Below are 13558 nucleotides of genomic sequence, written 5' to 3' on the forward strand. Positions count from 1 at the left end.
TGATACAGAGGGTGTTTCTGATATAAACCGCTGTAATACGTGTTGTTATATATTCAGTGCGGCCCCTGATCACAGAGATGACGCCCCCTGGTGTTTATCCACTATATTAACTGTAGATGTTAAAGTTGTGTTGATGTCATTCGCCCCGTTTCATCTCCAGAACTTTTATTGTGTTCTTTTATTCTCCACATTTGTATAATGAAAGATTACAGAGATCCCCCTCTGCTTCTGGAGAAGAGAATGTAATGAAACTTTAGGGAACACAACTGGACTCTAACACCACTGCTGTACCTTTAAAGATACACTACACTGTTTGTAGCTTTATGTAGCAGTAATGTTCCTGTAGAGTACCTTTAATCTGAGAGTGTAGATGTTCTACATACTTGTCATGTAGTCTTTTGCTTTATTTGGAGAGTGTGGCACATAGCTGTAAACACTGAGGAGAGATTCTGTGGCTTGTCTATCGCTATCACTCTTAAAAACCATGGTTCTGCAAGGGTTCTTTATTAAAAGAAATTGTTCTCTATAGAATCCTGAACAACTGAAGAGCCTTTTGCACGATGGAGAATGTGCTATAGCTTGTTCTACACAGCACGTTTTTAGAAAAGGGTTCTATACAGCACCAAAAATGGTTCCATTATGGCGTCAAGCTTTTTACAACTGAGGAACCTTTTTTGAAGCCTTAAAGAACACTTTTCTAATAGGTGCTGTGTAGAAACATCTTGAACAAGGCACTGAACCCACAACTGCTCGCTGGGCACAAGGGATATCTGCCCCCTGCCCTGGGTGTGTGTTCACAGCCCCTTGTGCACTATTGTGTGTGTGTGTGTGTGTGTGTGTGTGTTCACTGCCACAGATGGTTAAATGTTGAAGACACATTTAGTTGTCCTTTGTACAATGACAAATAAATGCACATTTACATTTTATTTATTGTTGTTTACGGTGCTGCTCTTTTTCTGAGAGTGATTCTGTGGGAAGTTTCTGACTGATTTATGAAGGTATTATTATTATTGTTTATTTTAGGCAGTGGTCGCCTGGGCAACCTGACGACTGGATGGATCATGGTCTCGGAGAAGAGGGAGAGGACTGCGCACATTTATTAACTAATGGGCTACTGAACGATAAACCCTGCTCTGTCTTAATGAAGTACATCTGTAAAACCTAACCCCCCCTGAGCTCAGACCGCACTGATGTCTAGGGTTAGTGACACTGTACTTTTTATAAACATAAACAAAGAGTTCTTCTGATGAAACATTAAAGCCACAGCTCACTTTTCTGTTCTGTTCATTCATTCCTTCATTTGATTGTTATATTGTTGTTTGATGCTTTATTTCTGACAGATTCCAACGACTCGTTTACAAACACTAAATAAAACAAACTGTGCAGTGGGGTCTTTCAGTGTGTGATGATAATTATAATAATGATTATATTCTAATGACATATTATTACAGAGTAAGCAGTAATAACTATCTGTTTATTTGACTTAAATCATATTATTGCTACTAACAACACCCTCAGTACGTTACATACAACGTCTTGTTTTATTACAGCTTTTGACACTTATAATGCTAATACTTATACTGTTATAAATGATAATAACATTGTTATTACTGTTATTATTACTAGTGCTACAAATGGAAATATTTAACTGTAAATGACACTTGAGTACTTCTCTGCTCATGTTTTAATTTTTAAGAAAATGTTAATAAATATTTAACCCTCAGATGAACCAGGCCAGGGTTTGATCCTAAAGATAAAAAATGCACGAAACTCTTTGTAAATTTCCTCTACTGTGCATTGTGGGTAAAAAAAGGAGAAGAGGGTTTTGCCTCAACTTCAGTTTCTCTCAGCAACAAAAAAATTAAAACCTGCAGACGACAAACAGCAGATTTCAGCAGTGAACAGTGAGTTTATATTTTAATAACCGTTTATTTTTCAAATGCAAACTTTTTAAAGTAGAATTATTATACCTTTTACAATAAAAACATGCTTATGTAATTACATGGTTATTATATAGTTACTTAATGTCAAACTTGTTTAATGATTTCTGCACCAACTTTCTTTCTCTTTCTATGTGTAAACATTAATTATATTATTCTTATTATTAACATCAGTTTACATCATAAGGTGGAGTTACTTACATTTAAAAAATAGTGATTGTAATTATAGTAAATGATTGATATGCATTTTTATTGATTATTAATACAGAGTAATACCAGCTGTCTTTGTTATTAATCAGTTTTAACTCGTGTTAATGTTATTACACAAACTGTTCCAGAAAAATACAAGAACTGACTGGTTACAACAGAAACACTTTTACAAAGACTCTTTATAATAGACTTTAAACATGTAATAGCACAATAATACAGCTTTATAAACATGACTATCACTCCACAAATGCACTACACCTTACAACCATGTAATACAACATGAATAATGTGAGAATTCACAGCTTAGTATCTGGTTGTGTGACTGTTATTAAAATACTGTTGACTGTTATAAAATAACTACACTGTTGTTACAGATGCTTAATCACTGAAATCTCACTGTGGAAACATGAGCGTACATCTTCTCTGTTGTCACCGATATCGTCCACTCTGAGTGGAAGTTAATCTCCGTAAAAATCTTGAAACTCTATGGTTTGGTTTCACTCTTATCTCTCGCTCTGATTCGCTGTGATTCGCATCAATCTGAAGAACCCCTTCACAGTGTAAAGAACCATTTAATCATGCGAAAGGTTCCTCAAGTGTTCAGCCATATGCTTTAGAACCCTGATGGAAGCTTAATTTTCAGGTGTGTGCTGTAACTGAAATAAGTCTGTGTTACCCCCAGCATCCTCATCTCTGTTCACAAGAGAGAGAGAGAGAGAGAGAGAGAGAGAGAGAGAGAGAGAGAGAGAGAGAGAGAGCGATGGAGAGAGAGAGAGAAAGAGAGAGAGAGAGAGCGAGAGAGAGAGAGAGAGAGAGCAAGAGAGAGAGATGGAGTGAGAGAGAGAGAGAGAGAGAGAGAGAGAGAGACAGAGAGAGAGAGAGAGAGAGAGAGAGAGAGAGAGAGAGAGAGAGAGAGAGAGAGAGACGTAGTTTGTTCCCCATTTACGGAGCCAGGGCTGTGTACAGACAGTGAAGCTCCAGCACAAACAGAGCAGAGAGCAGCAAGTGATGAGGAGACATCCCCTGAATGTTATTAAAAGTGTATTGGACTCAGATTGTGAATGTCTCCTTTAATGGAACCACTTCTGTTTAACAGCAGATCGTTTTGTTCCAGAGACAAGAGCCACACACTTAGAGTCATTATGGTCTGTCTCTCAGGAACACTGACATACACAGTGTGTGTGTGTGTGTGTGTGATGTGTGTATGTGCATGTGTATGTGTGTGTGTGTGTGTGTGTCTGATGTGTGTATGTATGTGTGTGCCTGTGTGATATGCGCGTGTGTGTGATATGCGTGTGCGTGTGTACGTATGTGTGTGTGTGTGTGTGTGTGTGTGTGTTTGTGTGTGTGTGTGCGCGTGTGTGTGTGTGTGTGTGTGTGTGTGTGGGTGTGCGTGTGTGTGTGTGTGTGTGTGTGCGTGTGTTTTGTAGGATGAAGCAATCTGAGGGGGTGAAGACTGAGGATGTTTATCAGACTCTCCAACATCCTCCAACTGTGAAGAGCACACAGTGTACCCAGGGTTAGAACACACACCCTACACACAGTTATCTAGAACATACACAGTTATATAGAATGTGCACTCTGCTTATAGCATATCTGCATGTAAAATCTACAATCTTATCTAGAACACATGCCGTACACATTGTTTGAATATGCACAGTTCTCTACACACTATATGCAATAAGAAAAGTTATCTAGAACACACACAAAGAGAATACATTTATCAAGAACACACCCTACACAGTTATCTAGACCCTCCAGCAGAGTGAGGTTCTGTCTCTAACGCTGCTGTAATCCTGTGTGTGGAACAGAGGCCCTGAGGAGCAGCAGGTCACTGATGGTGCTGCTGACCTTCAACACCCTGTTATTGATCATCATATTGATCTTGATCGGAATCTTCAGTAAGTCCTTAACCCTGTTATTGATCGTCGTATTAATCCTGATAATTAATTCAAATAAATAAATTAACAATGTAGAATGAAATATGGCTTGCTCATTTAACACACACTTGCACTAGTGAACACACTAGAGAGGTTTAGTTGCCTTTCTCAAGGGCCACCTGCTGTGGATGTTGAGGGAGGAGGCAGTGCTGTTCCTTCACACTCCTTTATTACTCTGCAGGTCGTGGGAATCAATCCAGTGACCTGCTCCCAAACCCACCTCTAAACATAAGAGTGCACTCTTCACAGAAGTGCAGCATCCTGCTTTAAACCTGTACTCAGATCAGATAATAAATTGATAGGAACAGACACTACACTGTACTTTAGCCACAAACCACAAAACCAGAACTCTTTAACACTTGGGGCCCTGGCTTTAAGGCGTGCTGTAACAGAGCAGCTCCTCTGAGCTGTAGCAGGTCAGTGAGACACTGTGGATGCTTTATTAATTCATTAAGACAGGATTATTAATGAGGTCATTATTAAAAGTACAAACTGGATTCCAAAAAAGTTGGGACACTAAACAAATTGTGAATAAAAACTGAATGCAATAATGTGGAGATGGCAAATGTCAATATTTTATTCGTAATAGAACATAGATGACAGATCAAAGTTTAATCTGAGTAAATGTAACATTTTAAAGGAAAAATATGTTGATTCAAAATTTCAGCGTCAACAAATCCCAAAAAAGTTGGGACAAGTAGCAATAAGTGGCTGGAAATAGAAAATTGAGCATATAACGAACAGCTGGAAGACCAATTAACACTAATTAGGTCAATTGACAACATGATTGGGTATAAAAAGAGCTTCTCAGAGTGTCAGTGTCTCTCTGAAGCCGAGATGGTAAGAGGATCACCAATTCCACCATTGTTGCGCAGAAAGATAGTACAGCAATACCAGAATGGTGTTACCCAGCGTAAAATAGCAAAGACTTTTAAGTTATCATCATCAACCCTGCATAAAATCATCAAAAGATTCAGAGAATCTGGAACAATTGCTGTGTGTAAGGGTCAAGGCCGTAAAACTCTACTGGATGCTCGTGATCTCCGGGCCCTTAAACGTCACTACACCTCAAACAGGAATGCCACTGTCAAGGAAATAACAGAATGTGCTCAGGAATACTTCCAGAAAGCATTGTCAGTGAACACAATCCACCGTGCCATCCGCCGTTTCCAACTGAAACTCTACAGCGCAAAGAGGAAGCCATTTCTAAGCAAGCTCCACAAGCTCAGACTGGCACTGGGCCAGAGGTCTTTTAAAATGGAGTGTGGCAAAATGGAAGACTGTTCTGTAGTCAGATGAGTCATGATTTGAAGTTCTTTATGGAACACTGGGACGACATGTCATCCGGACCAGAGAGGACAAGGATAACCCAAGTTGTTATCAACGCTCCGTTCAGAAGCCTGCATCACTGATGGTATGGGGTTGCATGAGTGCTTGTGGCATGGGCAGCTTGCATGTCTGGAAAGGCACCATTAATGCAGAGAACTATGTTCAGGTTCTAGAAAAACATATGCTCCCATCTAGACCCCATCTCTTTCAGGGAAGACCCTGCATTTTTCAACAAGATAATGCCAGACCACATTCTGCAGCAATCACAACATCATGGCTACGTAGGAGAAGGATCCGTGTACTGAAATGACCAGCCTGCCATCCAGATCTTTCACCTATAGAGAACATTTGGCACATCATAAAGAGGAAGGTCCGACAAAGAAGGCCCAAGACAATTGAACAGTTAGAGGCCTGTATTAGACATGAATGGGAGAGCATTCCTATTTCTAAACTTGAGAAACTGGTCTCCTCTGTCCCCAGACGTCTGTTGAGTGTTGTAAGAAGAAGGGGAGATGCCACACAGTGGTAAAAAATGGCCTTGTCCCATCTTTTTTGGGATTTGTTGATGCTATGAAATTTTAAAACAACATATTTTTTTCCCTTAAAATGATACATTCTCTCAGTTTAAACTTTTGATCTGTGATTTGTGTTCTATTCTGAATATAATATTAGATGTTGGCACCTCCACATTATTGCACTCAGTTTTTATTCACAATTTGTTTAGTGTCCCAACTATTTTGGAATCTGGTTTGTATAAAAATAATTATAAAAAAAAAATCTAATTTTCACACTTTTTCATTTTCCTTTGTGGTTGCAGATGTGAGGGTCACACAGGTCTCCCCTGAAGCCGCCCAGAAGCAATTTAACAACACAGGTGAGGTACTATGCAATATAGTTTTTTTAAGCTACACAGCTGCAGGGTCCTTTAGGTTGTGGGTTCGAGTCCCGCTCGGGGTGAAGAGGGTGGTGTGTTCTCCCTGTGTCTGTGTGGGTTTCCTCCAGGTGACTGTCTGTGAGGAGTGTGGTGTGTTCTCCCTGTGTCTGCATGGTTGTCCTCCGGGTGACTGTCTGTGAGGAGTGTGGTGTGTTCTTCCTGTGTCTGCGTGGGTTTCCTCCAGGTGACTGTCTGTGAGGAGTGTGGTGTGTTCTCCCTGTGTCTGCATGCTTGTCCTCCGGGTGACTGTCTGTGAGGAGTGTGGTGTGTTCTCCCTGTGTCTGCGTGGGTTTCCTCCGGGTAAATGTCTATGAGGAGTGTGGTGTGTTCTCCTTGTGTCTGTGGGGATTTCCTCCAGGCCACTGTCTGTGAGGAGTGTGGTGTGTTCTCCCTGTGTCTGCGAGGGTTTCCTCTGTGTGCTCTGGTTTCCTTCCATGCTCCAAAAACACATGTTGGTAGGTGGATTGGAGACTCAAAAGTGTCTGTAGTTGTGAGTGTATGATTGAATGTGTGAGTGTGTGTCACACTGTGATGGACTGGCATCCCCTCCAGGGTGTGTTCCTGCCTTGTGCCCAGTGATTCCGGGTAGGCTCCGAACCCACCTCTGCCCTGACCTGGATAAGGGTCACAGACAATTAATGAATGAATGGATATCTACATTGTGCAATGCTTGTGCAGATCAGTGTTAGGTGTAAAAACTAAGGGCAGCTGTGAAGGAGGTATCAGACGTAACTGAAATGTCTAGTCAGTGGTTGTGAACAAGGACAGCAGATTAAGGGAATGTTCTATAAATGTGGAATAACTGAGGTGTTTTAGGTACATGGAGGACATGGTGGGTGAGGAGGTACTGTGTGTGTTATTGTTATTGTTGGTGATGATTCATGTAGAGCTCACATCTTATATATATATATATATATATATATATATATATATATATATATATATATAAGCTGGCTGCGCCGTGAACGTGCGTGCAGCAGCCGCTCCGGAACCAAGCGGGCTTTCGTTTGTTTAAAATTTTTTTTTTTCATTTTTAAATATAATATATGGACGTAGGAACACCTGCAATACGTATACATCACCGCTAGACACTGCTTAAATATCGCAAACAGGAAATATACAATATCAGCGATGACCTCCAGGAGACGCTGCGGAACCTCCGCTTGCTACGGAACCTGTTTACATTATCAGAGTTTACATTTCTCTCGACGCAAACACAAATCAAGCGCTGTGGGAATTATACGATGCCATAAGCGATTTTCAAAACACACACCCGCATGGACTGTTTATTGTTGTTGGAGATTTTAATCATGCAAATCTCAAGAAAGTGCTCCCTAAATTCCACCAGTATGTGAACTTTGCTACGAGAGGAGCGAACACGCTGGATCTTGTTTACACAAGCGTTCCAGATGCGTACAGGGCACCCGCCCCCACCTCGGAAACTCAGATCACATGTCTGTTATGCTAATTCCTGCACACAGACCCATCGTCAGGCGATTAAAACCTGTTCTGAACGAGGTGAAAATCTGGCCATCAGAAGCTATCTCTGCTCTTCAGGACTGTTTCGAGTGCACTGACTGGGACATGTTCAGAGAGGCTGCAACTTACAGCAACACAATAAACCTGAAGGAGTACAGATCATCAGTGACCAGCTACATCGAGAAGTGCTTTGATGATGTGACCATCCCCAAGACCATCACCATGGTCCAACCAGAAGCCGTGGGTGAATGCAGTGGTGCGTGCGCTGCTGAAGGCTAGAGATGTCACTTTCAAATCAGGTGATAAGGCAGCCCTGAGAACAGCGAGGGCAAAACTCTCCCGAGCTATCAGAGAGGCAAAGCGTGCACACGGTCAGATAATCCACAGCCACTTCCAAAGCAGTAGAGACACTGTGGCAGGGCCTCCAGAGCATCACCAGCTACAAGACTACACCACCTGCTGTGATGGAGATGCTTCCCTACCAGACGTGCTGAACCAGTTCTATGCACGGTTTGAGGCACAGAACAACGTAACGGTGAGAAAGTCCACCCCTTCTTCCAGCGACCAGGTGCTGTCTTTTACTGTAGCCGACGTGAGGAAAAGTCTATGTAGAGTTGACCCACGGAAAAATGCTGGACCAGACAATATTCCTGGCAGAATGCTCAGAGAATGTGAAGACTAGCTTGCTGATGTCTTCACTGATATCATCATCTCTCTGAGCAGCGCCGTTGTTCCCACATGCTTCAAGAACACCACCATCATCCCTGTGCCTAAGAATTCTTCTGTGTCCTGCCTCAATGATTATCGTCCCATGGCACTCATCACAAAGGGCTTTGAGAGGCTCGTCATGAGGTACATCAAGACCCTACTTCCCCCCACACTGGACCCTCTACAGTTTGCGTATCGACCTAACCATTCAACGGACGATGCCATATCCACCATGCCCCACCTGGCACTCACCCACCTGGACAAAAAAGACACATATACCCGAATGCTGTTCATAGACTTCAGCTCAGCATTCAACACCATCATTCCTCAGCCCCTGAGTGGGAAGCTGAATATACTGGGCCTTAACACTCCTCTCTGCAACTGGATCATGGACTTCCTGACTGGGAGACCTCAGTTAGTCTGGATCAGTAGGAACACCTCCAGCACCATCACACTGAACACTGGAGCCCCCCAGGGCTGTGTGCTCAGTCCACTGCTGTTCACACTGCTGACCCATGACTGTGTAGCGATGCACAGCTCAAATCATATCATCGAGTTCGCTGATGACATGACTGTGGTGGGTCTCATCAGTAAGAACGACAAGTCAGCATACAGAGAGGAGGTGCAGCGGCTAACTGACTGGTGTGAAGTCAACAACCTGTCTCTGAACGTGGACAAAACCAAAGAGATGGTTGTAGACTTCAGAAAAACAAGGGGTGAGCACTCACCGCTGAACATTGACAACTCTGCTGTGGAGATTGTCAAGAACACTAAATTCCTTGGTGTTCACCTAGCAGATGATCTCACCTGGTCCACTAACACCAGTTACATCAGAAAGAAAGCCCAGCAGCACCTCTACTTTCTGCGAAGGCTGAAGAAGGTTCATCTCCCACCTCTAATCCTCACCACTTTCTACAGAGGAGTCAAGTGTACTGTTTACACATCATGGTTACATCCAGTTACAGTTTACAGCACAAATACACCTTAAATTGTAGTGTCTCTCTCCATCAGCCCCCCTCGTACTTATGGTTTTGTATTGTCTTGTATTATCGTATTGCATTGTGTGTATTTTCTTAGCCATATTTTTTGCACTTTAATGTGTGTGCACTGTTTTATGTTTGCACAAACTTTGCACTAGTTGCACTTTAATGTTGTGTATTGTTTTATGTAGCACCTTGGTCCTGGAGGAACACTATTTCATTTCACTGTGTACTGTAAACACTGTATACTGCTGAAATGACAATACATTTCTTGAACTTTAACTTGAACTTGAACTGGTGGCACTGAAGGTGCATTAACGGTTCCAGTGGGACCTGCTGTACAAGACTGAAGTTTGCAGCTGATGATTTAAAGATGCTGACCAATGCCTGCAGTGTATTTCTGCTCAGATTAAACACATTAGTAAATAATAACTATTTTTATTGTGTGAATATTTTTTAAAAATCTGGAACCGAACGACAGAGGTGTGGCTTCGCTTTGAAGGTACATTTTACCTTTTTCAAGACGAAGAAGGGAACTGTTCTGCAGCCACAGAGTTCTGTAAAAAAATGGGCTACAACATAAGACTCGCCGTCTTAACCATGAGGAACAAGGTATGGGTTCACTCTTATAAACACCACATCATCATCATCATCGTCATCATTATCACACTGACTCTGAGGAAGACCACACTGCTCAAATCTGTCTCCTTAATGTCTCAAGAGACAGCACTGACCACAGTATCACTGCAGAGAAACTAAAGAGACACTTCAGATACACTATATTGCCAAAAGTATTCACTCACCCATCCAAAACAATGAATTCAGGTGTTCCAATCACTATTGTTGACACATGTGTATAAACCAAACCCCTAGGTGTGCAGACTGCTTCTACAAACATTTCTGAAAGAATGTGTCACTCTCAGGAGCTCAGTGAATTCCAGAGTGATACCATGAGAGAATGCCACCTGTGCAACACGTCCAGTCGTGACATTTCCTCATTATTAAATATTCCCCAATCCTTTGTCATTGGTGTTATAACAAAGTGGAAGCAACTGGGAAGGACGGCAACTCAGCCACAAAGTGATAGGCAATGTAAAGTGACAGAGCGGGGTCAGTGCATGCTGAGGCGCATAGTGCTCAAAGGTCACCAACTTTCTGCAAAGTCAATTGCTGCAGACATCCAAATGTCATGTGCCCTTCAGATTCACTCAAGAACAGAGTGTAGAGAGCTTCATGGATATGGTTCCTATGGTCTGAAATGTCCTGGACTCCGAATCACGCTTCTCTGCCTGACAATCCAATAGACAAGTCTGGGTTTGGCAGTGGCCAGGAGATCAATATTTATTATTGATTATTGATTATGGCAGACGAGCAAATACTTTTGGCGATATACTGTTTATTAAGAAGAAATTACAGAGATATAAAAGAGACACTACTGAGACTATAAAGAGACACTGTAGAGATATTAAAGAGACACTACTGAGACAGTAAAAAGACACTACTGAGATATTAAAGAGACTGCTGAGACAGTAAAGAGACAATGCATAGATATTAAAGAGATGCTACTGAGACAACAAAGAGATCCTACAGAAATATTAAAGTGACTATTGAGACAGTAAAGAGACAATACAGATATATTAAAGAGACACTACAAAGACAGTAAAAAGACACTACAGAGATATTAAAGAGATTCTACTCAGAGAGTAAAGAGAAAATAAAGAAATGTTAAAGAGACTACTGAGACAGTAAAGACATACTACAGAGATATTAAAGAGACTCTACTGAGACCATAAAGAGACAATACAGATATAATAAAGAAACACTATTGAGACAGTAAAGAGACACTAGAGAAATATTAAAGAGACTATTGAGACAGTAAAGACATACTACAGAGATATTAAAGAGCCTACTAAGACAGTAAAGAGACACTAAAGAGATATTAAAGAGACAATATTGAGACAGTAAAAAGACACTACACGACAATAAAAAGACAATTGAGACTGTAAAGAAACACTACTGAGATATTAAAGAGACACTATTGAGACAGTAAAGAGACACTACAGAGATATTAAAGAGACTCTACTGAGACTGTAAATAGACAATACAGAAAAATTAAAGAGACTACTGAGACAGTAAAGTGACACTAAAGAGATATTAAAGACAATATTGAGAGAGTAAAAAGACACTACAGAGATATTAGAGACAACTGAGACAGTAAAGAGACAATGCAGAAATATTAAAGAGATTACTGAGACAGTAAAGGGACACTACAGAGATACTAAAGAGACACTATTGAGACAGTAAAAAGACACTACAGAGATATTAAAGAGACACTATTGAGACAGTAAAGAGACACTAAAGAGATGTTAAAGAGACACTGTTGAGACAGTAAAAAGACACTACAGAGATATTAAAGAGACACTATTGAGACAGTAGAGACAATACAGAAATTTTAAAGAGACTCTATTGAGACAGTAAAAAGACACTACAGAGATATTAAAGAGACTACGGAGACAGTAAAGGGACACTATAGAGATATTAGAGACACTATTGAGACAATAAAAAGACACTACACAGATAGTAAAGAGACACTACTGAGACAGAAATAGACACTACAGAAACGCTCAAGAGACATTACTGAGACAGAAATAGACACTACAGAAATATTAAAGAGACACTACTGAGACAGTAAAGAGACATTACAGAAATATTAAAAAGACTACTGAGACAGTAAAGAGACACTAAAGAGACGTTAAAGTCACTATTGATACAGGAAAATAACACTTCTGAGATATTACAGACTATTGAGACAGTAAAGAGACAATACAGATATATTAAAGAGACGACTGAGACAGTAAAGGGACACTACAGAGATACTAAAGAGACACTCCTGACACAGTAAAGAGACACTACAGAGATATTAAAGAGACACTATTGAGACAGGAAAGAGACACTACAGATACTATTGAGACAGTAAAAAAAACACTACAGAGATATTAGAGACAACTGAGACAGTAAAGAGACACTACAGAAATATTAAAGAGACTACTGAGACAGTAAAGTGACACTACAGAGATACTAAAGAGACACTATTGAGACTGTACAGAGACACTACAGAGATATTAAAGAGACTCTACATAGTTATTACGTTAATTGTCTTGATTTTTTTTCCTGTGCAGATATATGATTATACTGATATACTGTTTACACAGAGTATATTATATTTAACTGAAAACAGTAGGACTTTTGTTATTACAGTATGTGTGTGGGTGTGTGTGTGTATGTGTGTGTGTTGCAGGATTGGTTAATGGATAATGCGAAAGAGAGGAAGCTGCTGGTTGCACAGGTAAACTCTAAAAGCAATGAACTTTTGCTTAACGTACAATAACACAACATTGTGTTACACATCACATTACAACACAGCACAGGAGAGCAGAGGAGTGTGTTTAGAATGAACTCTCTGTAAAGTGCTTAACCGGGCCGTGTCTCTGACCTGTGTCCACTCTGCAGGACGACTGCTCCAGGCCGTGTGCAGTGGTCAGTGCTGTAAACTCCAGTGTGGATGTTTCTGGAGAGGAGCACGGCTGGGTGTGTGAGAGTGATTCCAGGGGCAGCTGTGTTGGAGCGCTAGGAGAAGTAGGACTGCCTGGATTACCAGGTCCCAGAGGAATGCAAGGACTACCAGGACCACAAGGACCACAAGGACTACGAGGACTACCAGGACCACAAGGACCACAAGGACTATGAGGACTACCAGGGCTACCTGGACTACCCAGAGGATCAACGACTCCTGCCCTTCAGTAACCCTCAAGAACCCTCAATAACTCAGACGCTCTGAACAAAATTTAATCTGGAAAATGAATAACTCTCTTTGTATTAGGATTCTGTCTCTCTCTCTTTCTTTCTGTCTGTCTGTCTCTTTCTCTCTCTCTCTCTCTCTCTCTCTCTCTCTCTCTCTATTGTGAAGCTGTACCAGTGACAGAATGTAAACAGCTCATATGGTTTTCATTTGTATGTTTTATATTATAATTTCATTGT

The 13558-nt window shown here is 41.0% G+C and overlaps 1 protein-coding gene across 1 annotated transcript in view; it reads left to right on the plus strand.

Annotated features, from left to right (window-relative positions):
* Window positions 1-1871: 1871 nt before the first annotated feature.
* Window positions 1872-13558, plus strand: part of LOC136673365 (uncharacterized) — an 11855-nt gene continuing 168 nt past the window's right edge. The window contains exons 1-7 of the mRNA XM_066648782.1: window positions 1872-1904; window positions 3581-3669; window positions 3962-4051; window positions 6237-6293; window positions 10002-10132; window positions 12819-12866; window positions 13031-13558. The exon at window positions 13031-13558 is cut by the window's right edge and continues 168 nt beyond it. Of these exons, the coding sequence (XP_066504879.1) occupies window positions 3582-3669; window positions 3962-4051; window positions 6237-6293; window positions 10002-10132; window positions 12819-12866; window positions 13031-13267 (651 nt within the window). The 5' untranslated portion in view covers window positions 1872-1904; window position 3581 and the 3' untranslated portion in view covers window positions 13268-13558. The remainder of the gene's footprint in view (window positions 1905-3580; window positions 3670-3961; window positions 4052-6236; window positions 6294-10001; window positions 10133-12818; window positions 12867-13030) is intronic.

Source organism: Hoplias malabaricus, chromosome 2 (assembly GCF_029633855.1).
Source record: "Hoplias malabaricus isolate fHopMal1 chromosome 2, fHopMal1.hap1, whole genome shotgun sequence".
In the NCBI taxonomy this organism is placed as follows: domain Eukaryota; kingdom Metazoa; phylum Chordata; class Actinopteri; order Characiformes; family Erythrinidae; genus Hoplias; species Hoplias malabaricus.